This window comes from Nycticebus coucang, chromosome 18 (assembly GCF_027406575.1).
Source record: "Nycticebus coucang isolate mNycCou1 chromosome 18, mNycCou1.pri, whole genome shotgun sequence".
Taxonomy (NCBI): domain Eukaryota; kingdom Metazoa; phylum Chordata; class Mammalia; order Primates; family Lorisidae; genus Nycticebus; species Nycticebus coucang.
This window is the reverse complement of record NC_069797.1, coordinates 28,463,967-28,488,864: the sequence shown is the minus strand read 5'-3', so window position 1 is coordinate 28,488,864 and position 24,898 is coordinate 28,463,967. Positions and strand designations below refer to the sequence as shown.

The 24,898-nt window shown below is 43.1% G+C and overlaps 1 protein-coding gene and 1 pseudogene across 3 annotated transcripts in view; both read right to left on the bottom strand.

Moving 5' to 3' along the window:
- Window positions 1-24,898, bottom strand: part of SMG6 (SMG6 nonsense mediated mRNA decay factor) — a 279,430-nt gene that overhangs the window by 254,001 nt on the left and 531 nt on the right. For 2 of the 3 annotated variants that reach the window (XM_053568504.1, XM_053568503.1), the window contains exons 2-8: window positions 20,534-22,295; window positions 19,791-19,983; window positions 19,224-19,334; window positions 16,124-16,230; window positions 15,785-15,863; window positions 4,727-4,837; window positions 3,918-4,130 (exon numbers count right to left, since the gene is read on the bottom strand). In XM_053568504.1, coding sequence (XP_053424479.1) covers window positions 3,918-4,130; window positions 4,727-4,837; window positions 15,785-15,863; window positions 16,124-16,230; window positions 19,224-19,334; window positions 19,791-19,983; window positions 20,534-22,295 — 2,576 coding nt within the window. Of the gene's footprint in view, window positions 1-3,917; window positions 4,131-4,726; window positions 4,838-15,784; window positions 15,864-16,123; window positions 16,231-19,223; window positions 19,335-19,790; window positions 19,984-20,533; window positions 22,296-23,410; window positions 23,501-24,898 lie in introns of those variants that run through there. The other variant, XM_053568502.1, reaches the window with a different exon arrangement.
- On the bottom strand, window positions 16,250-18,169 carry LOC128570160 (serine/arginine-rich splicing factor 3-like; annotated as a pseudogene).

The following is a 24,898-nucleotide window of genomic DNA, read 5'->3' as shown; positions in this document are numbered from 1 at the left end:
ATTCTACTGAGAGTGATAAAGTGAGACTCTATCTCAAAAATGAATAAATAAATAAAATATTGAAACTAAAATAATCATCCTTTTATAAGGTATGAAAGTTGGTGACATTTAGTAATGTTCTTGACAGTGCTGTACATGGAAGAGTTTTAAGGAGCATATGCTATTTAAATTTGCAAGATGTAAATACCACAGATGCCACAAAAACCTAAGTTGGGTTTTACTTTGTTTTGATTTTGTTTGTTTGTTAGACACAGTCTGGCTCTGTCACCCTGGCTAGAGTGTAATAGTATCATTCTAGCTTACAGCAACTCTTGGGGCTCAAGAGATAAGTAGCTGGGACTACAGGCATATGCCTCCACACCCAGGTAAGTTTTCTATTTTTGATAGCGACAGAGGTCTGCTGGCTCTCACTCAGGTTGGTATCAAACTGTTGGCTTCAAACAATCCCCTCAAGGCCTCCCAGAGTGCTCGCATTACAGGCATGAGCCCCTGCACCAGGTCTTGATTTTGTTTTTTAAGCAGGTAAAACACTAAAAACAGAATTATTTTCCAGAGGATAACATTACTGTAATCAATATACTTTTTTTTTTTTTTTGGCCGGGGCTGGGCATGAACCTGCCACCTCTGGCATATGGGACCGGCGCCCTACCCGTTGAGCCACAGGCGCCGCCCATCAATATACTTTTTTTTTTATTGTTAAATCATAGCTGTGTACATTTGTGCAATCAAGGGGTACAATCTGAAATATTCTTATCAAACTGTTCAACGTAGCCTTTATGGCATTTTCTTAATATTGTAATGAATATACTTTTATCTTCATTTCTAACTGCAACAACAAAATAGCTGGGTGTGGAGGCGGGCGCCTGTAGTCCCAGCTACTTGGGAGGCTGAGGTAAGAGAATCACTTAAGCCCAAGAGTTTGAGGTTGCTGTGAGTTATGACGCCACAGCACTCTACCAAGAGCGACACAGTGAGATTCTGTTTCAAAAAAATATAGGCTAGGTGCCTGTAGCTCAGCAGTTATGGCACCAGCCACATACACTGGGGCTGGCAGGTTCAAACCCAGCTAGGGCCTGCCAAACAACAACAGCTGCAACAAAAGGATAGCCAGGCATTGTGGCGGGCACCTGTAGTCCCAACTACTTGGGAGGCTGAGGCAGGAGAATCACTTAGGCCCAAGAGTCTGAGTTTGCTATGAGCTGTGGCACCATGGCACTCTACAGAGGGCGACATAGTGAGACTCTGTCAAAAAAATAAATAAATAGGGGACAGCGCCCGTGGCTCAGTGGGTGGTGGGTTCGAACCCCGCCCTGGCCAAATTGCAACAAAAAATAGCCGGGCGTTCTGGCTGGCATCTGTAGTCCCACCTACTTGGCAGGCTAAAGCAAAAGAATCGCCTAAGCCCAAGAACTGGAGGTGTTGTGAGCTGTGATGCCACGGCACCCTACCAAGGGTGACAAAGTGAGCCTTTGTCTCAAAAAAAAAAAAAATCTTCATCTGTGGCCTAGACCACTCTCCCCAGCTCTAGACACCTGTTAGCCTTTGAACAGCCTCTGAAAAGCTCCACTTCAATATCTTAAAGCTGTAGTCTCCAACCCCTGGGCTGGGGAATAGTACCAGTCCATAGCCTGTTAGGAACAGGTCTGTACAGCAGAAAATGAAGGACGGGCAAGCAAGGGAAGCTTCATCTGTATTTACAGATGTTCCTCATTGTTTGCATTACTACCTGAGCTCCGCCTCCTGTTGAATCAGTGATAGGATTAGATTTCCACAGGAGTGAGAACACTATCATAAACAGGACATGGGAGGGATCCAGGTTGCACACTCCCTATGAGAATCTAAAGCCTGATGATGTGAGGTGGAGATGTAATACACATGAATCATTCCAAAACCATCCCCTACCCCTCCTCATAGAAAAACTGTCTTCCATGAAAACAGTCTCTGGTGCCAAAAAAGTTAGAGACTACTGTCTTAAAGGAATGACAAATTCATTATATCTAAAATTAAATTATTTCTTTCTCCTAAAATCAACCCACTTTTATTCTTCATTTCAGGGTATGAACCATCTTCCAGTTTCCAAGTCAGAAACCTAGGTATTATTCTTGATTCCCTCTTTTCCCTAAGCTCCCCACATCCCAGTCAAGTCCTCTGGGTTCTCTTTATGGTTATGAAAGTATGTTCACGTCTCCCTATCTCCAAGGCCATGTCTTGGCTCAAGTCATTTTTGCATCTTACTTGGGTTACTGTAGCACTTTTCTAATTTCCTATTTGTTTTACTCTTCTCTAAACTTTTCACAAAGCAGCCACAGTTATAATACAGAAGGCAGATCTGATTCATTATTCCCCTATTTAAAGCATTCAATAGCTCCCTAGTCTCTTCAGGATAAAGCCCAAACTAATTACTGGGGTTTTTTTGTTTTTTTCTTTAGAGATGGAGTCTCACTGTGGCATCACAGTGAGACTGCAACCTCCAGCCCTTGGGCTTAGGCGATTCTCTTGCCTCAGCCTCCCGAGTAGCAGGGACTATAGGCAACCGCCACAACACCCAGCTATATTTTGTTGCAGTTTGGCCAGGGCCGTTTTCGAACCTGCCACCCTCAGTATATGGGGCCAGCGCCCTACTCACTGAGCCACAGGTGCCGCCCCCAAATTATTGTATAACCCCTCAACATCTGGCCCCAACTTGGCCCACCACTCAGTCCACTATAAATGTACTCTCAAGGCACAATGAACCAGCCCTGCGCAGTTTTCCAACTACTATGCTCTCTCTGCCTAGCCTCAGGCCTCTGCATATGCTATTTCCTTTGCCTGGGATATAATTTGCCAGTCTCCTTCACCTTCTTTTCTAGCTAACTCTGACCTTTATACTTCAAAGCGATCCATGGCTATGTGCTCCCACAAATTTTGGGTGTATACTCCAAACAAAATCCATTATACTGTATTCCAAATGCCTGTTCACACTTCTGTATACTCAACTAGAATGCTCACATTGAGAGCAAAAGGACACCTTTTTCTTTTTTTTTTTTGTAGAGACAGAGTCTTACTTTATGGCCCTCGGTAGAGTGCCGTGGCCTCACCCAGCTCACAGCAACCTCCAACTCCTGGGCTTAAGCGATTCTCTTGCCTCAGCCTCCCGAGTAGCTGGGACTACAGGCGCCCGCCACAACACCCAGCTATTTTTTGGTTGCAGTTCAGCCGGGGTCGGGTTTGAACCCGCCATCCTCTGTATGTGGGGCTGGCGCCTTACCGACTGAGCCACAGGCGCCGCCCAAAAGGACACCTTTTTCATGCATCTCTAGTACGTGGCACAATGTTCAGTATTTACTGAGTAAATGAAGAGGAGGGAACTTCCATACAATCCTGTGATTTTTTTTACTATCATTTCTCCTGATTTAAGGAAAAAACCTCATCCCAAGAGTTATAAGAGGTTATCCCATAAGAGGCTGATCACAAACCAGACTAACCTACCCCTGGCTGCTTTAATTCATTCTCTAAATATAAGGTCAACCAAAAAGAAAAAGAGTATAAAATCCGACACAGAATCCTAAAGCATAGAGAGTAAATATCCAAGGCAACTTAAATCTATGTGTCCTGGGTGAAATTTTTTTTAATATTAAAAAAAAAGGAATAGAATTCTAAAGCACCATATTGATGTTGCCAAACTAAAAGCAAAAACAAAAAATTCAAACTCTACTTTTACGAAATTCTGCAGTGCCACATAGTGGTGAGAAAGGGAAGCAAATAATAAGATAAAGGAGATGTAAATGAAAAGGAAGAGAACATCAGGGAGCCTTATGTGGCTTGGGTTGTCTTTCCTCTGATCAGTGGGAAGACTCTGCAGTGCACCTCACAGTTGAGTGAACCGGGTCACCTAGCCTTACTTAGTTTGGCTCATTGCATCACTCTTAGGAACTTACATCACTGGGACTCAGGCTGCACAGCCCATTCTCCTGCTCAGAATCCTTCCCGGACTCAGTGCTCTGGGAGGACCGTGGATGGGATGGATGAATCCAGATCTCCAGGCGAGTGGTGTCATCACCAACATGCTGAAAAGTTGACCTCTTTCCTTTCCTCCATTGATCAGAGCTCAGTTCAAATTCCTCATGTTGCTTCTTTTCCATTTGTTCTGCCTATGTAACATACAAACACAAGTTTAGACTCTCCTGAGATTCAATTAACAAAGAGAAGAACCTCACCTCACCTGTGTTTGTTGCCTAGGGACTATTAAAAAGTAAAGACTGTGTTACAATTCCAAAGTAGCAGAGTATCATCTGCTCTGACTAATTAAATAACTAAAGTTATTAATTCTGTAAACTAGATGCTGTGGAACATGTATACCTGAGGGCACCCTAAAAGTTCTCCTGAATATTGCAACTTGGTCCTGCACAGGAGCTGACTGATTATCCATCAGCACAGCCTCATGGGACCACTATGGATATTATTAATCACTCCCCTGAAGTCACAGAGCACTAAGGGAAATGTATTCTTCCAGGAAGAATTGTTTCTCCCTAGCCGGGCGTTGTGGCGGGCGCCTGTAGTCCCAGCTGCTCGGGAGGCTGAGGCAAGAGAATCGCTTAAGCCCAGGAGTTGGAGGTTGCTGTGAGCTGTGTGAGGCCACGGCACTCTACCGAGGGCCATAAAGTGAGACTCTATCTCTACAAAAAATAAAAAATAAATAAAAAAAAAAAAAAAAAAAGAATTGTTTCTCCCTGCATCCCCAACTCACCTTTCGTTTAGTCTCTTCAAACAAGCTCATGAGACTCTCCTTGGCAGTTAGGATAGGGTTGCTGGCAGCTAAACTGCGCATATAGTAATATACAGCATCAAGCTTCCTCCTCTGTGGAAAGAGGCCAGAGACATTCAGTCAACCAGTTCTGTTCCTAACTCCAGTATGATGCAGCTAACCCAAGAAATCCTGCTATCTTTCCCAGCCGGTCTCCTAGGCTGTGAGGAATTCTAATAAGAAAATCAGAAATGCTATCATGGGAGAAGCCATGGCAATTACACCACAAGTCTTTTCTTACACAGGGCTGTATTTTACATGCAACAGTGCTCCAAGAACCAAGTACTCGTAAAGGAAAGAAAGGAATAAAGGCCTCTTAAAATAAAGCAGCAACTATGTTTTGTTTTTAGATAAAGAAATGTTCAACTCATCTTACATCCTGGATTCTTATCATGGAATCAGTAATGGTATAATGAATTAAGACAGACCTAAATTCAAATACTGGCTTATCCAGGATTTGACCCTGAGACTTTGGGCTAGTTATGTAATAATCTTCCTGAGCTCCCATAGCTCCCACTATTGAAGTGGAAATCCTAACACCCATGAAGCAATGTTCCTAGGCCTATGAAGTGCTGATCACATGTGTCACATTTAGTTGTACCCAGTCAATAATGTTGCCATTGCTACTGACAATTTTTAAAAATTATAATTAGTGAGTTGAACATTTTATGAATATCGCTCAATGAATCCAGTAAATATATACTTCAAATCCATTTATTTTGTAATCAATTTTTTTCTTTTTTTGAGACAGAGTCTCACTATGTTGCCCTCGGTAGAGTGCCGTGGCATTACAGCTCATAGCAACCTCAAAATCTTGGGCTTAAGCGATTCACTTGTCTCAGCCTCCTAAGCAGTTCATAATCAAGTAGTAATAGGGAAAAGAAGAAATAAAGGAAAGGCAAAGAGTCAGAAGGAAGGATAAAACTGAAACAAGGGAAAAGAATATCCAAAAGCTTTTCACTCTCTCCATATACATTTTCACTGTTTTCTGTAACTGTGTCAAAAAACATCTAAAATACTAGCTTCTTTTTCTCCTCAGTGTCCACTCATTCTTGAAAACTCATATCATACATTCATCTAACAAGGCACAGGTTCTTTTTTTTTTTACTGCTCTTATAATACCTCCATTTTAACATGGATGTTCTTTTTTTATTATTATTTATTCTTAAATCATAGCTGTGTACATTAATGCAATCATGGAGCACCATACACTGGTTTTTATACACAGTTTCACATATTTTCATTACACTGGTCAACACAGCCTTCCTGGCATTTTCTTAGTTATTGTGTTGAGACATTTACATTCTCCATTTAGTAAGTTTCACATGTACCCTTGTAAGATGCACTGTAGGGGTGGTCTCACCAATCACCCTCCCTCCGCCCATCTTCCTCCCTCCCTTCTCCTCCCTCTCCCCCTTCCCCATATTCTTAGGTTATAATTGGGTTATAGCTTTCATATGAAAGCTATAGTTTCATAGTAGGACTAAGTACATTGGATACTTTTTCTTCCATTCTTGAGATACTTTACTAAGAAGAATATGTTCCAGCTCCATCCATATAAACATGAAAGAGGTGAAGTCTCCATCTTTCTTTAAGGCTATATAATATCCCATGGTGTACACATACCACAATTTATTAATCCATTCGTGGATCGATGAAAGGCACAGGTTCTAAGGTCAACTACCTATATCTGAATTTGGTCCTGCATTTATTAGGCATAACACTAAGCAAATTAACCTAGAAAAGTTTCCATATTTGCAAAGTAAGAAACGTTTACACACATACGGCTCCTGAAAAGACTGAATTTCCACAATGCATATAGTCTAACACTGCAGTTCTCCAACTGTGGGAAATAATCCCTTTGGGGGTCAAACGACCCTTTCACAGGGGTTGCCTAAGACCGTCCTGCATATCAGATATTTATATTATGATTCATAACAGTAGCAAAACTACAGTTATGAAGTAGCAACAAAAATAATTTCATGGTTGGGGGTCACAACATGAGGAACTGTATTAAAGGATTGCGGCATTAGGAAGGTTGAGAACCACTGGAACAGAATATCTGGCACAACACTAGTTAAGCATAAGATTTTTGGTTGTTTTTTGAGTCAAGAGTCTCACTTTGTCGCCCTCAGTAGAGTGCTGCAGCATCACAGCTCACAGCAACCTCAAACTCCTGGGTTCAAGCAATTCTTTTGCCTCAGCCTCCTGAGTAGCTGGAACCACAGGCGTCCACCACAATGTCCAGCCATTTTTTTGTTGCAGTTGTCATTGTTGTTTAGCTGGCCCAGGCTGGTTTCGAACCTGCCACCCTCGGTGTATGTGGCTGGCGCCATAACCACTGTGCCACAGGTGCTGAGCTGAGATGTTCTTAATAAATATCTGAGATTTACTGAATGACCAGTTACAGGATACAAAAAAAGTTGAGAAAATGATCTTAATAATTGACAATTAGGATGAGAGAGGTACACAGAGGAAGCAGGATAGAGAAAAAGAACTTGAAAGGAGTGCTAATCTAGGTCAGGGGTCCATGTAAGAAAAATAACTTGGCTGAGGCTCAGCACAATGGCTCATGCCCATAATCCTAGCACTCGGAGAGGCTGAGATGGGAGAATCCTTGAGCTCAAGAGTTCAAAATCAGCCTGAACAACAGCAAGATCCTGTCTCTACAAAAAATTAAGAAATTAGAGGCCAGGCACAGTGGCTCACTAGCACTCTGGGAGGCCGAGGAGGGTGGATTGCCTGAGCTCAGGAGTTTGAGAACAGAGAGTGAGACCTAGTCTCTAAAAAAATTAGCCAGACATTGTGGTGAGTGTCTGTATTCCCAGCTACTCGGGAGGCTGAGGCAAGAGATTCCCTTGAGCCCAAAAATTTGAGGTTACTGTAAGCTATGATGCCAGGACACTCAACCCCAGGGCGACTGAGTGAGACTCTTGTCTCAAAATTAATTAAAAAAAAATTAAAAAATTAGCCATGTTGCATTAATTTAGCCATGTTACATAATGATTTAATTTAAAAAATGTTAAAAGAAATTAGCCATGGCTCGGCGTCTGTAGCTCAGTGCATAGGGTGCCGGCCACCTACACCAAAGCTGGTGGGTTTGAACCCAGCCCAGGCCTGCTAAACAATAATGACAACTGCAACCAAAAAATAGCCAGGCATTGTGGTGGGCTCCTGTGGTCCCAGCTAGTTGGGAGGCTGAGGCAAGAGAATTGCTTAAGCCCAAGAGTTCGAGTTGCTATGAGCTATGACACAACAGCACTCTACCGAGGGTGACATAATGAGACTCTGTCTCAAAAAAAAAAAAAAGACCAATACCCTATCTCTACTAAAAAAAAAAGGAAAATTAGCTCGGTGTTGTGGCGGGGTCCTGTAGTCCCATCTACTCGGACACTGAGGCAGGAGAACTGCATGAACCCAGGACTTTGAGGTTTCTATGAGCCAAGCTGATGTCATGACACTCCAGCCTGGGCAAAAGAGTGAGACTTTGCCTAAAAAAAACAAAAACAAAAACCAAACCTCAGTGTGATACCACTTCACAGCCATTAGAATGGCTACTATCAAAAAATAGAAAATAGTAAGTGTTGGGCCGTGCCTGTGGCTCAAGGGGTAGGGCACCCACCCCATATGCCAGACGTGGTGGGTTCAAACCCAACCCCGGCCAAAAACTGCAAAAAAATAAAAGAAAATATTAAGTGTTGATGAGGAAGTGAAGAAATTAGAACCCTTAGATGCCATTAGTGGGAATGTAAAATCGTGTAGCTACTATTAAAAATAATATGATTATTCCTTGGGCGGTGCCTGTGGCTCAGTGGGTAGGGCACTGGCCCCATATACCAAGGGTGGCAGGTTCAAACCCAGCCCTGGCCAGCTAAAACAGCAGTGACAACTGCAACAAAAAATAGCTGGGCGTTGTCACCTAAGCCCAGGAGTTTGAGGTTGCTGTGAGCTGTGACACCACAGCACTCTACCGAGGGTGACAAAGTGAGATTCTGTCTCAAAATAATAATAATAATCATAATATTCCAAATAATTGAAGACAGATCATCCAGTAATTTGACTTCTGGGTATTTACTAAAAAGAATGAAAGCAGGGGCCACAAAGTGATATTTGTATATTCATGTTTATTTCAGCATTGTGCACAATAGCCAAAAGGTGGAAGTATACACCCAAGTGTACACCAATGGAAGAAAGCATCTATAAAATGTGGTATATACTTATAGTGGAATTTGGCCTCAAACAAGGAGGAAATGTTGACACATTTCACTGTGGATGAAACCTGAAGATGTATGCTAAGTGAAATAAGCCAGTCATAACCAGACAAATACTATATGATTCCATTTATCTGAGGTAGCTGGACTAGTCAAGATAGACAAAAAGAAGAGTGGCTGCAGGGCTGTGGGGAGAAAGTCTGGGGAGCTGCTGTTCACACAAAGTTTCAGTTTTCCAAGACGAAGAGAGCCCTAGAGATGGGCTATATAGCAATATGAATATACTTAACACTACTAAACTATACACTTAAAAATGGGCAAGGTGATAAAAATTTTAGTGTACTCTACTACTATCAAAAATTCCAAAAAATCAAAAACATTATTTTTCAGTGGGCAATGGACATTTTCCCACCGTAAACATTTCTCCAAATGGCCAATAAGCACACGAAAAGATATACAACATCAGTAGTTGCTACGAAAATGCAAATAAAAATTACAATGAGATCACTCTATACTCACTAAGTTTGTAGGTAACAACAAATCGTTTCTATAGCTTACATGGAAAGGCAAAAGATCCAGAACAACCAACACAATACTGAAGGACAAAGCTGGAAAACTGACACTGCCCAACCTAAAGACATAAAGACATACCATAAAGCTACAGTAATCAAGACAGTTTGGTACTGACCAAAGAACAGACAAATAAATCAATGGAACAGAATAGAAAACCCAGAAATAAACTCACACAAATATAGCCAGCTGACCTTTGACATTGGAGCAAAGGCAACTCAATGGAGAAAGGACAATCTTCTCAACAAATAGTGCTGAAACAACTAAACATCCCTGTGCAAAACAATGAATCTATACATAGACCCACACCTTTCACAAACATTAACTCAAAATGGATGATAGAACTAGATGCGAAAAGGAAAACTATACAAATCATGGAAAATAAGAGAAAATTTTGGTGACCAAGGATTTGATGATAACTTCGTAGAGACAGCACCAAAAGCACAATCTATAGAAGAAAAAATTAGTTAAGTTGGAGTTCATAAAAATGTAAAACTTATGCTCTTCAAAAGATACTACTGGGCCGGGTGCAGTGGCTCACACCCTGTAATCCTAGTACTCTGGGAGGCCAAGGTGGGTGGATAGCTTGAGCTCACAAGTTCGAGACCAGCCTGAGCAAAAGTGAGACCCCATCTCTACTAAAAATAGAAAAAACTGAGGCAAGAGGATCACTTGAGCCGGAGTTGGAGGTTGCTGTGAGCTATGATGCCACAGCACTTTACCCAGGGTGATAGCTTGAGACTCTGTCTCAAAAAAATAAATAAATAAAATAGACACTGCTGGAGAATGAGAAGATAAATCACAGACTGGATGAAAATATCTGCAAAACATACACTGGATAAGGACTTGTATCCAAAATACACAAAGAGGCTCAGCGCCTGTAGCTCAAGCAGCTAAGGCACCAGCCACATACACCAGAGCTGGTGGGTTCGAATCCAGTCTGGGCTTGCCAAACAGCAATGACAACTACAACCAAAAAATAGCCAGGCGTTGTGGTGGGTGCCTGTACTCCCAGCTACTTGGCAGGCTGATTCAAGAGAATCCCTTAAGCCCAGGAGTTGGACGTTGCTATGAGCTGTGATGCCATAGCACTCTACCCAAGGCGACAGCTTGAGGCTCTGTCTCAAAAAAAAAAAAAAAACCACACACACACACACATATATATACACACACAAAGAATTCTTACAACTCAACAAGAAAAAAAATTGAAAATGGTCAAAAGATCTAAATAAACACCTCACCAAGTAAGACCAAGACCAACAAACAGATGAAAAATAAGTATATAAAAAAGATACTTAACATCATGAGAGAACTGCAAATTAAAACAATGAGACACCACTACACACCTATCAGCATTTCAAAAATCTAAAACACTGGTGACATCAAATCCTGGCAAAGATGCAAAATAAGAGGAAATCTCATCCATTGTTGGTAGGAATATAAAATGGTACAGCTGGCTGGGCACAGTGGCTCACAACTATAATTCTAGCACTCTGGAAGGCCAAAGTGGGAGGATTACTTAAGTTCAGGAGTTCAAGACCAGCCTGAGCAAGAGTAAGACCTCATGTCTACTGAACACAAAAAAATTAGCCAGGCATCATGATGCATGCCTATAGTCCAAACTACTTGAGAGGCTAAGGCAGGAGGATTAGTTGAGCCCAGGAGTTTGAGCTTGCAGTGAGGTATGATGATGCCACTGCACTCTGCCTGGGGTAACAGAGTGAGACTCTGTTTCAAATAAAACAAAACAAAAATGGTACAGCCACTGGACAACAGTTCAGTATCTTCCTTACAAAACTAAACATACAAGCATACTTTTACCATGATCTAGCTATCACTCCCCTTGGTATTTACCCAAATAAATTGAAAACTTATTTCTATACAAACAACTGCACATGGATGTTTATAGCAGATTTCTTCATAATTGCTACAACTTGGAAGCAACCAAGATGTGCTTTAACAGGTGAGTGGATAAGCAAACTATGGTACCATCTATACAACAAAATATTATTCAATAATAAAAGAAATGAGCTACCAAGCCACAAAAAGAAACTTTAAATGTATAACAGTAAGCAAAAAAAGTCTATTTGTATTTCTTTTTTTTTTGAAACGAGTCTCAAGCTGTCACCCTGGGTAGAATGCTGTGGCATCATAGCTCACAGCAACCTCCAACTAGGGCTCAATGGATCCTCTTGCCTCAGTTTTTCTATTTTTAGTACAGTCGGGGGTCTTGCTTTTGCTCAGGCTGGTCTCAAACTTGTGAGCTCAAGCAATCTACCCGCCTCGGCCTCAGAGAGTGCTAAAAGATTATAGATGTGAGCCACCGCACCTGGCTGGGTTTTTTTTTGTTTGTTTGTTTGTTTTTTTGAGACAGTCTCTCTCTTTGTCACCCTTGGTAGAGTGTCCTGGTGTCATAGCTCAAGGCAACCTCAAACTCTTAGGTGCAAGCAATTCTCTTGCCTCAGCCCCCCAAGTAGCTGGGACTATAGGTACCTGCCACAACGCCTGACTATTTTTAGAAATGAGGTCTCACTCTGGCTCAGTCTGCTCTCGAACTTGTGAGCTGAGGCAATCCACCAGCCTCGGCCATCCAGAGTGCTAGGATTACAGTTGTGAGCTACTGCACTGTTCCTCAAAATAAAGTCTACTAATGAAAAACAAAAAAGATATCCCCAAATGGAAAAAACCAAACCCCCACAATTAGATACTACTTAACACCCACTAGATTGGTCATAATCAAAAGAATGGAAAACAACAAATGTTGGTGAGAATGTGGAAAAACTGGAACCCTCATACTTTGTTAGTGGGAATGTGGTGGATTGCCCTGAGCTCAGGAGTTTTGAGACCAGCCTGAACCAGAGCAAGACCTCCTCTATAAAAAAAAAAAAAAAAAATGGGCATTGTGGTGGGCACCTGTAGTCCCAGCTACTTGGCTGAGGCAAGAGAATCGCTTAAGCCCGAGAGTTTGAGGTTGCTGTGAGCTGTGATGCTGTGGCACTCTACTGAGGGCCACACAGTGAGACTCTGTCTCAATAAAAAAAAAATATATAAGAATATTACTCAGCCATAAAAATAAATAAAGGACTGATACATGCTAAAAGATACATGAACCTTAAAAACTTTATGCTAAATGAAAGAAGCTTGACACAAACGATCACATATTTTATGATTTCATTTATGTAAGACATCAAGAATAAACACAGACAGAAATCAAACTAGCCAGATGTTGTGGCAGGCACCTATAGTCCTAGCTACTCGGGAGGCTGGGGCAAGAGGATCACTTTAGCCTAAGACTTTGTGGTTGCTGTGAGCTATGACACCATAGCACTCTATCCAGGGCAACAGAGTAAAACTGTGCCTCAAAAAAAAAAAAAAGAGAGAGAGGAAGAGAGAAAGATTCAATAGATACTGAGGGAAATATCTTAGTAAACTACATTACTTAATCACTATTTCAATTCATAATTATTAAGAATTTTGGACAGCACCTGTGGCTCATTGAGTAGGGCACTGGCCCCATACACCGAGAGTGGCAGGCTCGAACCTGGGCCCGGCCAAACTGCAACAACAACAACAAAAAAAATAGCTGGGTGTTGTGGTGGGCGCCTGTAGTCCCAGCTACTTGGGAGGCTAAGGCAAGAGAATCGCCTAAGCCCAAGAGCTGGAGGTTACTGTGAGCTGTGATGCTACAGCACTCTACCAAGGGCAACAAAGTGAGACTCTGTCTCTAACAAAAAAAAAAAAAAAGAGGGTGGCGCCTGTGGCTCAGTCGGTAAGGTGCCAGCCCCATATACCAAGGGTGGAGGGTTCAAACCCAGCCCTGGCTGAACTGCAACCAAAAAATAGCTGGGCGTTGTGGCAGGCGCCTGTAGCCCCAGCTACTCAGGAGGCTGAGGCAAGAGAATCGCTTAAGCCCAGGAGTTAGAGGTTGCTGTGAGCTGTGTGATGCCATGGCACTCTACCGAGGGCTATAAAGTGAGACTCTGTCTCTACAAAAAAAAAAAAAGAATTTCTTTGACTCTTTTATGGAATAGTGGGAATATAAATATTCAAACGTTATTTGGGCAATGAATTTTATAGCATTAAGAAAGCTTTCTCCTGGCTCCGTGCCTGTAGCTCAGTGGCTAGGGCACCAGCCACATACACAGGAGCCAGTGGGTTCGAATCCAGCCCAGACCTGCCAAAGAATGATAACTACAACCAAAAAATAGCCAGGCATTGTGGCAGGTGCCTACAGTCCCAGCTACTTTGGCTGCCAAGGCAAGAGAACTGCATAAGCCCAGGAGTTTGAGGTTGCTGTGAGCTCTGACACCACCACACTCTACCCAGGGTGACCACTGAGACTCTGTCTCAAAAAAAAAAAAAAAAAGAAAGAAAGAAAACTCTCTCTGAACCAGGCATGTTGGCTCACACGTGTAACCCTAGGACTCTAAGAGGCTGAGGCAGGTGGATTGCTTGAGCTCAGGAGTTCTAGGCCAGCATGAACAAGAGCAAGACCCCATCTCTACTAAAATTAGAAAAATTAGCTGGGCATTGTGGTGGGCGCCTGTAGTCCCAGCTACTCAGCAGGCTGAGGCAAAAGGATTGCTCAAGCCCAAGAGTTCCAGGTTACTGTAAACTAGGATGATGCCATGGCACGCTAGCCTGGGTGACAGAGTGAGACTCTGTCTCAAAAACAAACAAAAAAAAGCTTTCTTCTTGCTATAAGCATGTTAGCTGCTCCTTATGCTTGAACCTTTGACACCTACCACTGGCCCCCAAAATGCCCTCTTCAATTCAGCTTCCTACCTAGGAGCCCTCTCAGTTCCAAAGGCCCATTTCTCTGTCAGAGCCACATTTAGAAGAGACTGACAGAATCTAGAGAGGTACAATCTAGTGCTTACTGTGCTTCTGCTAAGAAGACAGCTTAAGTGAAAAGTTAAAAAGGATAAGAGGATCTGGGGGCCAGAGTGGTGGCTCACGCCTATAATCCTAATACTCTAGGAGGTCGAGGCTGGTGGATTACTTGAGCTCACAGCTTTGAGATCAGCCTGAGCAAGAGCAAGAACCCATCTCAAAAAATAAATAAATAAATAAAAAATAGCCAGGCCTGGGCGGCGCCTGTGGCTCAGCCGCTAAGGCGCCGGCCCCATATACTGAGGGTGGCGGGTTCAAACCCGGCCCCAGCTGAACTGCAACCAAAAAATAGCTGGACGTTGTGGCAGGCACCTGTAGTCTCAGCTACTGGGGAGGCTGAAGCAAGAGAATCGCTTAAGCCCAGGAGTTGGAGGTTGCTGTGAGCTGTGTGAGGCCACGGCACTCTACCGAGGGCCATAAAGTGAGACTCTGTCTCTACAAAAAAAAAAAAAAAAAAATAGCCAGGCCTTGTGGTGGGCACCTGTAGTCCCAGCTACTCAGAGGCTGAGGAAAAGTATTGCTTGAGCCCAAGAGTTTGAGGCTGCTGTGAGCTATGACTCCACAGTACTCACTCTATCCAGGGCAACAAAAGTGAGACGCTGCCTCAAAAAAAAAAAAAAAAAAAAGATCTGGGGAAAGGAAGTAAAGATGTGACTGCTTATGACGAGGTGAGGACTTTAGAGAAGAGAGGAAGAAGGAGCCTTCTTTCTTCTAAAATGGTAAAGGGAAGAGAAAGGGATTACAAGATTCAGAGCAAAAAGCTCTGGTCAGAAACAAAGAGTGATATTTGGCTAGAGCATGAGTATTCCCTTAGTAATTTAAATACGGTGAATGGATAAAGCACTGAGTCAATTAAAGTAAGGGATTCCTGACAACTCACCTCTGACAGTAATAGTAACAAATGAAGTTTGAGGATAGGAGATAAAAGGGGATATTCTTTTTTTATTTTTAAGATGAAGCCTCAAGCTGTCACCCTGGTAGAGTGCCATGACATCACGGCTCACAGCAACCTCCAACTCCTGGGTTTAAGGGATTCTCTTGCCTCAGCTTCCCAAGTAGCAGGGTCTACAGGTACCTGCCACAACACCCGGCTATTTTTTGGTTGTAGTTGTCATTGTTTGGCAGGCCCGGGCTGGATTTGAACCCGCTACCTCTGGTGTATGTGGCTGGCACCTTAGCCACTTGAGCTATAGGCGCCAGCCAGAGGGGGGATAGTCTTTGGGCTTCTGTGATCAGATGAAATGAAGCTTCAGCAACTGATACTAAAAAATTCCACATTTTAAGCCACTACCTGCCAAACACTTCCTCAAGCCACAAGATTACTTACCGTATACACTGCCAGTAAAGCCAACTGGTTATAGGGTCGCCCATTCTTAGGAGCAATGTGCTGGGCCTTCAGGTACCAACTAGAACAGAAAAACAATAAGAAGAAAATGCTGGCTCATATCAGCTTTTCCCCAATTCACCCTGACAGCCCTAATACTTAAGACATAAGCTGGAGTGTTACATGTAATCCTAGAGTGGCAAAGCATGACTACAAGGACCGAAAAGGGATACCTATAGGACATCCATATGAGAGGCAGCTCAAGTGGTCCACTGCTCTTAATAGGGCTTGGCTACAAGCTACACAGGGAAAAGAAATAATGAACTAGAAGTAAAAAAGTACCTGCGTGCTTTTCCATAGTTTGCTGTATCGTTAGCTTGCTCCCGATATCTAGCAATATCTCCTTGGCAAATCATACATCGCTGGGCACTGATCAAGGCATATTTCACCTTCAAGAAAAACAATCAGTTAGTAGGCTACCCAAGAAACACAAACTTTGGCTCGGTGCCTGTGGCTCAAGTGGCTAAGGCGGCCAGCCACATACACCTGAGCTGGCAGGTTCGAATCCAGCCCGGGCCTACCAAACAACAATGACGGCTGCAACCAAAAAAATAGCCGGGAGTCGTGGCGGGCACCTGTAGTCCCAGCAACTTGGGAGGCAGAGGCAGGAGAATCACTTGAGCGCAGGAGTTTGAGGTTGCTGTGAGCTACAACACCATGCTCTCTACGCAGGGTCAGAGTGAGACTCTATCTCAAAAAAAAAAAAAAAAAAAGAATGAGTTATATTACTCTTTCGTTATCTCTATAGCCTTACCTCTCATTACAATCTGGCTTCTACCCTCTCCAACTAAATTAACTCTTTTCTTGTGTGTGTGTGATAAAGTCTAGTTTTCTATCATCCAGCTAGAATGATCATAGTTCACTGCAACCTTAAAGTCCTAGGCTCAAGCTATCCTCCTGCCTCAGCATCCTGAGTAACATATCACTGCAACCACAGGTGCATGCCACCATTCCCAGCTAAGCTTTCTATTTTTTGTAGTGATGGGGTTTCACTCTTGCTCAAGCTGGTCTCAAACTCCTGAGTTCCAGCGATCCTCCCACATTGGTCTCCCAGAGTGCTAGGGTTACAGGTACAAGCCACCTCACCTGGCCTAAATTAACTCTTTTTTTTTTTTAAACTAAAAAAGGCCACAAACTTTATTAAAAGTAAATGAAACATTAATATGTACAGATGGCACAAAATTAACTCTTAATAAGGTCATCTAATCCAATGGACACTTTTTAGTAGCCTTAACATTTGTCTATAGTACATGGCAATTTTACCCACCTCCACCTTGAAATCTGATTCTCCCTCTCTGACCAGTCTTCCCAATATCTGCATCAACTACTACCTATACAATGATAACTCTTTTTTTTTTGATAGTTTGTTTTCGGATTTAGAGGTTTATCATCAGCCTATGCAAAACTAAAGTTCAAAGCAAATTCAATTTTGCTTAAGGAAACATTGTAAAGTAACAATTCTTGGTATTACATGCCTCATATGATCTCTATCAAACCATAGCAAATTATACTTTTTGTGTCATTGTTCCAAGAGACAAACAAATTTGAACAGCTAACGCATCTTAAAAATGCACTATGCTTATGCAGTCTCAAACAAAACTTGAAATTTCTGTACATACTCCTGCCAAATGAAGTTATCTCCTGTACACCACTTCTCTTGCAAACTGGTCTTCTCGAGCAGCAGCTGTGGCTCAAAGGACAAGGGCGCCGGCCCCATATGCCAGAGGTGGTGAGTTCAAACCCAGCCCCGGCCCCAAAAAAAAAACTGGTCTTCTCTTTCCCTTTACTTGACCTGGATCGGCTTCAAGATCTAGAGAAGGATTGGGAGAGCTTATGATTTCTATCCCAAGACAGTGAAAGGGACCTGCTCCGGCTGCGAGAGAAATTTCTCCTCTTTGGAGATCTGCAGCGAGGAGGAAGACCCCTCCTATGATAATCATCTCGAGGGCGACAACCCCAACAGGGAGGTGAGCCACAATTGTTTCTTTTTTCACCATTGGACAGTTCCACTCTCACACGGCAGCCCCATAGTGTTCTTCCATCTAGCTCTTGGACAGCATCAGCTGCATTTCGAGGATCTTCAAATTCAACAAAAGCAAAGCTGGGAGGGTTTCTAGCAACCCACACACTTCGGGCGTGGTCCATTATAGCCAAAAGCCCATTCCAATTCAGTCTTGTTGCCACTGTTTCCAAGATTACCTACATAATAAACCTTACACTTCAACGGACAGGAATCACGATGCATTTTGAAATCTAGAGTTAAAGTGCAGAGGCTCAAGTCCTCATGCTCCAGTGGATCTTCCTGCTTCCCACGCCCTTCTGATCGGAGTCCTGTTGTTACTCTACCTTACCCAGCATCCACGAAATGGCCACAATGATGACTCTTGAATCTATTATCACCAGCTCAGGTTTCTCCTGATGTCCAGACAGACTAGAACATTCATTTGTTCATTTTCAAGTTCCTGCTGGACACCTCCACCTAAGTATATCCAAACGTGAACCAACCTCTTCCTTTGTAGCCACTCCCCTTGGCCACAAACTGGGAGATAATCCAGACTCCTCATACCTCCAATTTCATCCCTTATAGCCAGCAATTCAGTTCTATTTCCTTTGTACCTTTCCAATCTGGTCTCTTCTTTTCCACCTCCGCTATCTCTATCTTAATTCATACCTACAACTTGACTACACCTCTAATCCTGCCCAACTCCCATCCAAACCCACCAATTTGCCAGTGATTGGTTCTAAGAACAAATCTATCTTAACCATTTGCTGAAAATCAAATAGCTCTATAATACTTTCAGAATGAAGTCCAAACTCTTCAGTATGGCATATAAGAGATTATGATGTAGTCCCTACCACATTGAACTTTTTTTTTTTTTTTTGAGACAGTCTCAAGCTTTTGCCCAGGATAGAGTGCCGTGGCATCATAGCTCACACCAACCTCCCACTCTTGGGCTCAAGTGATCTTCTTGCCTCAGTTTTTCTATTTTTAGTAGAGACAGGGTCTCACTAGTATTATAGGTATGAGCCATCACGCCCGGTCCATACTGAACTTCTTGTACTTTCCCAACAACTCCTGGTTGTCTCTTGCTGTCTAAACTGCCCCTCCCACCTTCAAACTCATAATTCAAGACTCAGTCTGACAGTTTCTGACCCCACCAACCTTAGTCAGATCCACTTTTCTCTATTCCTCTCAACACTCAGCATATACTATTATCATAGCACTTATGACATTACAACTGTTGGTTTAATCTCTCTGTTCCTCACTGAACTATACCTTTCACTCTATTATCTTCAATATCCAGCACAGTGCCTAGGACATAATAGATAATGCTTGCTAAATGGACAAATAAATTTAAGATAAATAAAAAAGCTGGCTTACTGTCTTGCGTAATGGCTTGCTGCGAATGGCAAGACCATCCATGTAGTCCTCCAGTTTAAACTTGTAAGTAACCTGCAGCTTCTGAAGCAAACTATCAAAGAAGTCACTCCCCTGATAGAGAGAAAACAAGAAGAAATGACTGAATCAACCTATTCTGATCCAATATACCCACCAACCTGGGGCAAATGACCCTTTCACAGTTCTGTTAATACTCAGACATCTGTGTAAAGGGAGGTACATATAGTATTTAGTGGCCATCAACTTGACAAGGGAATTCACAGAATAAGCCTCCAAAGTTTTAATGATGAAACACACACATACACATTCTCTCTCTCTCTCTCCTAGGTCAAATCATTCAGAAAGCTTTCAAGCTCAAAACTAATTCCAATTGTCAGTAAATTAGCGTCCCAAGGAAACAACAGCGGCATAGTAGGCCTAGAACCCAAGGAAAGAGCATAGTTTTGTGTCAATGTTCTGTTCTAAAACACAGCATTTCAGGTGGTAAAAAGTATCACAACTATAGGGTGCTGAGGCCTTTATCCTGAGGACAAAAAGATGACAGTTTACCTCATCCAAGAGCTCCAAAAGTCTGTTCCGAATCTGTTCTGGGTTCTCAACATTCGGATCCTTGAGAAGCTGCCTGAACTTCTCAATCACCTGATAGAAAGCATTCTTCCACAGGATCTGATCCACATTCTGATTATCAGAGAACTCAATATCTAATAGAATACAGCGCTCATATAGCTGCAGCAGTTCAACTCTGGAATAAAATACATGCAACTTCTAGCTCCAAATACACCATAGGAAAGGCTAGACCCAAAATATGTGCTTCCTGCAAATTAACCACCTCCCTTGGCAAGAAATCAAAAATGTGACCAGGTATGCTATTCACTCTAGTTTCCACTCTGCACAGCAGAATGTCATGCTAAAGACAGTTATGCCTAGGAAAATAGTTTTTCCCCATATGTCTTCACCTAAATTTAACAGCTGAAATAAGATCTTCACTACAAGTTATATGCTGTTCATTTCTTGGCACCCAAGAAAGTCTTTTCCTTTTCCATTTTGAGATTCCATGTTCCCTCAAAGATAGATTTTTTTCTTAAAGAAAAAGCAGGAAACATAACCCTTTCTAAGACTAGAAACAAAACTTCTGTTCTTTTTCCAACTACCTTTTCCTTACAAAAATCAATGTAAAAGGAAGATAACACCCAGTGGCTCAGCTAAAGCGTTTCTACCTTCCTCAGTCATCACCATCTATATATCTCCAGCTTATCCCCATTCCCCGCTACCCAGAATAGAACACACCATACCTGAGTTGAGCCATCTTCTCCAGGCCCTCAGGACTAATTCGATCCCTGGAAAGCAGGTTGCTGAGCTGCAGCTCCTGGTTGTCGGCCACCCGGAGAAGCCTATGTAGCTCCTGTTGCTGCATGTTCCTCACGTGCTGCTCTATCTCCTCAGGACTCATGGTGCTGGCAGGGAGAGGGCTACACACATACTGTCCTGATGGAGTTGGGTAGCCTGGATAGTAAGGTCCTGGGTACACACCATTGGAAGGACCCACTGGGTACTGTAGAGGGTTATAACCTGTATAGGGATACTGAGAGGCAGGGCCTGGTGGTGTCCGGGGGTAATAATAGGGGTTGTCAGAGTTTTGAAACTTATAGTAAGATGCTTGGGCCTGGCGTGAGTCACCCCAAGACGTAGGGCTGACTTCATCATCAGTGTCCAAGAAATGTAGCTGGGGCACCTGACTCTTCAGAGCAGGTTTCTGATCAGGATTATTTGGGTCCCACAATCGGCGGGTGGTGCCTCCACGGCCCCAACTCCGAGATCCCTTACTACCAGATCCAAACAAAAGCCGAGGTCCCAAAGGTGCAGACTCTGGAGAACCTGCTGAATTCACAGATAAGGTGGTATGGGCAGGCAGAACCAAAATGCCGCGACCACGACCCCGAAGTTCTTGTTTTAGGTTTTTGCACTCCTGTTTCTCAGAGACTTTGCCCCCACTGCTTGAGCCTCTGTCGGGCTTTATCCTATCCTCATCCTCCCTGGTGGACCTCACCATGGGAGAATCTTTGTTCATGGTTTCTGCATCAAAAGTGACACGAAGAGTGCCTCGATTTTCTTTGCCATTGCTTTTCTGCTCACCATCCCCACGGCCAGACCAGTTTCTTTCTAAATGTTTTTTCCTTTCTGAGCTCCTCTTGGGTCCTAATCCATTGGGCTCATCAATTCTGTCCTCATCTAAGGAGTCAGTTGAGGACATAGATACTTGCTTCTTCAGTCGTGGCCTCTCCTTGGTCCTATCCTGTCGGCGACGGCGGCATCCATTATCAACAAGGCCAGCTCCCTCAGCACTGTTGTTGCTACCAGCTGAGCTAGTACTGCAAGTGCGGTAACGATTCCTTCGTTTGTCTGAGCGAGAGTAGCGCTTTGCAGAACCAGGTTTGCCTTGGGCAGGGTCATCATTTGCTTTCTTCATCCCCTCCACTTTTTCAATCCTCTTTCCTTTTTCTCCCTTTCCAGCCCTTACTCTGTCACCATTTGGGCTCTTCTCTCTGTCTGCTCTGTCTGGTTTATTCATGACTTCTTCTTTCACAGCATTTCCCCTGCATTCATCTTCCTCTACTCTCAGTTTTTCTACCTGGCTAAGGATTTCTTCCTCATCTACCCGGCTAGGCGATTCTTTGGTAACTGTCTGCAAACGCCGGCCAGGCTGATAGATCTGCAGGTCCGGTTTCTTTGTTCTCTTGATAATTCTTAGACTTCGATCCTCTTGTCCAGCAATCTTAGAAAAGGACTCCTGTCCGTGGTTGTTTTCTGGGTTTATAGGCCCATTCTGCTGTTGGTTGTCCAGTTCCTTGCAGGCACCTTTAATGAGTTGTGTATCATTTCCAACAGCAGAAGAATCTCTGTCATTAACAACTTCATCCTTAAATTCCTCACTCACAGAGGGCTCCTTGATTTTAGATTTGTTCCTTAGTCGAGAAAGGCCAGGCTTATAGATTTCCAGATCGGGGCGCCTGTTGTCTTTGCGCTGCCTAGGCTCCTTTAATTCTTTCGTGTTTTCTGTTATTTTGGGGAGAGGGTTGGGGAGGAAAAGGTAGAAAATAAAGGGGGAGGACTGTCATTCTAGTTAAATAACAGAAAACTCAAGCAAGAATTATACATCCACTGGGAGACTGAAGCAGGTGGATTGTTTGAGCTCACTGGTTTGAGACCAGCCTGAGCAAGAGCAAGACCCCATCTCTAAATATAGCCGGGCGTTGTGGCAGGTGCCTGTAGTTCCAGCTACTTGGGAGGCTGAGGCAAGAGAATCGCTTGAGCCCAAGAGTTTGAGATTGCCATGAGCTATGACATCACAGCTATGACATCACAGCACTCTAACAGAGGTGACAAAGTAAGACTCTGTCTCAAAAAGAAAAAAAAAAAAGGCTCAGTGCCTGTAGCTCAGCAGCTAGGGCGCCGGCCACATATACCAGAACTGACAGGTTCAAACCCAGCCCAGGCCTGCCAAAAAACAATGACAACTACAGCCAAAAAATAGCCTGGCATTGTGGCGGGCGCCTGTAGTCCCAGCTACTTGGAAGGCTGAAGAAAGAGAATCACTTAAGCCCACTGGTTGGAGGTTGCTGTGAGCTGTGACACCATGGCACTCTACCGAGGGCAACATAAGAGACTCTCTCTCAAAAAAAAAGAATTACACATCCAAATACTAATATTAGTGAAGAAAGTGACTTCTATAACTGTAGAAGTAGAACTTCTAGGTCTACAAAATCTGATCAACAATTGGCAAAGCAAAGAACTTAGTTATGTTGGAGCTACCTATACTTGGGTAGGGAAATGGAGAAAAATCTGTTCATTTGTGTTAAGTGATATTCAGAAATCTAAGATCCCAAACTACCTCATCATTGCCAGAAAAGATCTCTTACATTTTCAGAATTAGACTGTTCTCTGTCTATAGAGCCCCTGAATCCATTTCAGTTTTTTCTTCTGCCTCTAACATTTTACCAAAGTGGCTAAGTCCTTCTCACATAATGGTAGTGGAAAAAAATTAAAAGGGAGAAAAACAGGGGTATGCATAGCCCTAGACATCTCTGGGGAGACAAAAAAGTGCAACTCCACTCTTTGAACTGGACCAGGACAATCCTCTTCTTAGGAGTATCAATTACCTAATCACATACCTTCTGTTGAAGCAAACAGGAAGCAGTTCTCTTCATATTTTTCAACTCCACTCATCCTCACCAACTCTCTAACAGCAGCCAGTAGAGTCATTCCAAGGAAATATCTCTCAGACTATCGTCATTAGAATACTGAGACTAACTGCTACTATGATGATGGAATATGAGAAGAAAAAAAGTTCCATAAAGGAGCTTTCCCTGGACGCTGATGGAAGGATTATGACATGCTCTCAAAATACCAAGGACTAACGCACTCAAAAATAGGAGTATACAGGGCGGCGCCTGTAGCTCAGTCAGCAGGGTGCCGGCCACATACACCAAGGGTGGTGAGTTCAAACTTGGCCCCAGCCAAACTGCAACAAAAAAATAGCTGGGCGTTGTGGTGGGCACCTGTAATCCCAGCTACTTGGGAAGCTGAGGCAAGAGAATCACTTAAGCCCAAGAGTTTGAGGTTGCTGTGAGCTGACACCACGGCACTTTACCCAGGGCTACAGCTTGAGACTCTGCCTCAAAAAAAAAAAAAAAAAGACTATACAGGACTTTAGAAACCACCACTCTCTAGGGTCTATGAACTCACTGAATGACAGGCAAGCAAGTATCTATTACCTTTGTCTATTCAGGAGGAGACTACTAAGTAACCACTAAAGATTTCAGTTACAAAGTAACATGATTTAGAATAGTATCCAATACCAAAGGGAATGCTACATAAAATCCAACTGTTGCTCTTTCTCCTCAGTGTGAGGGGCCCACTTTCAACTCTCTTTGGAAGTGCTCTAAACTTTCTAAAAAAAAAATCCCATTGTTTTATAAACACAAATATAAAACAAGTCCATAACAAGGATCATATGCTCCAGCATTCACACCCACTTTTCGCAGATGTACCAAAACAGAAAAAAGATAACTTCCATATTTTCAGAAATTTAAGACGGCTTCATCAAGAAGACATAAAGCAGTTTAACACCAGAACAGTTCACCCTCAGCAGTTTCAGTAACTTTGGAGTGTGTAGGGAGTGGGAGAAGAGGAGGGTTGTAGAATAGCCGCTGCTACTTTCCAGAACAGGGCAAGAAAACAGCCTGAGTAATCCAATTCAGTTGACCAAGGAAAACTAATTTCCAGACTGGCCACAACCCTGAAGGCACCTAGCATACTACTATTCTACCCATAACTCCACTGCCTAACAAAGAGGAGGTGAAACACTGAACTCTTTATCTTAGAGTTTTCCTGATGTGGCTGGAGACTTTAAATTTACTTGCAAATTGAGCATCCTCTCTGATAAAAACTGTTCGCACACAAGCCAAGGCCAAACCAGAGTAGAGTCAGCTCTCTAAGGTCCTGGATCCCTCCAGCGGTGCAGTTTTCAGAAACCTGCCTTGGGAAAAAAGTTCAGCAAGGAAGTCCCAGCCTGTTAAACCTTCTCCTCAATTCCTTCTCTCTGACGCTAAAGAGATGGCGCGGGCAGGCCTATGGGTGATTCCTATGGGAAAGATAAA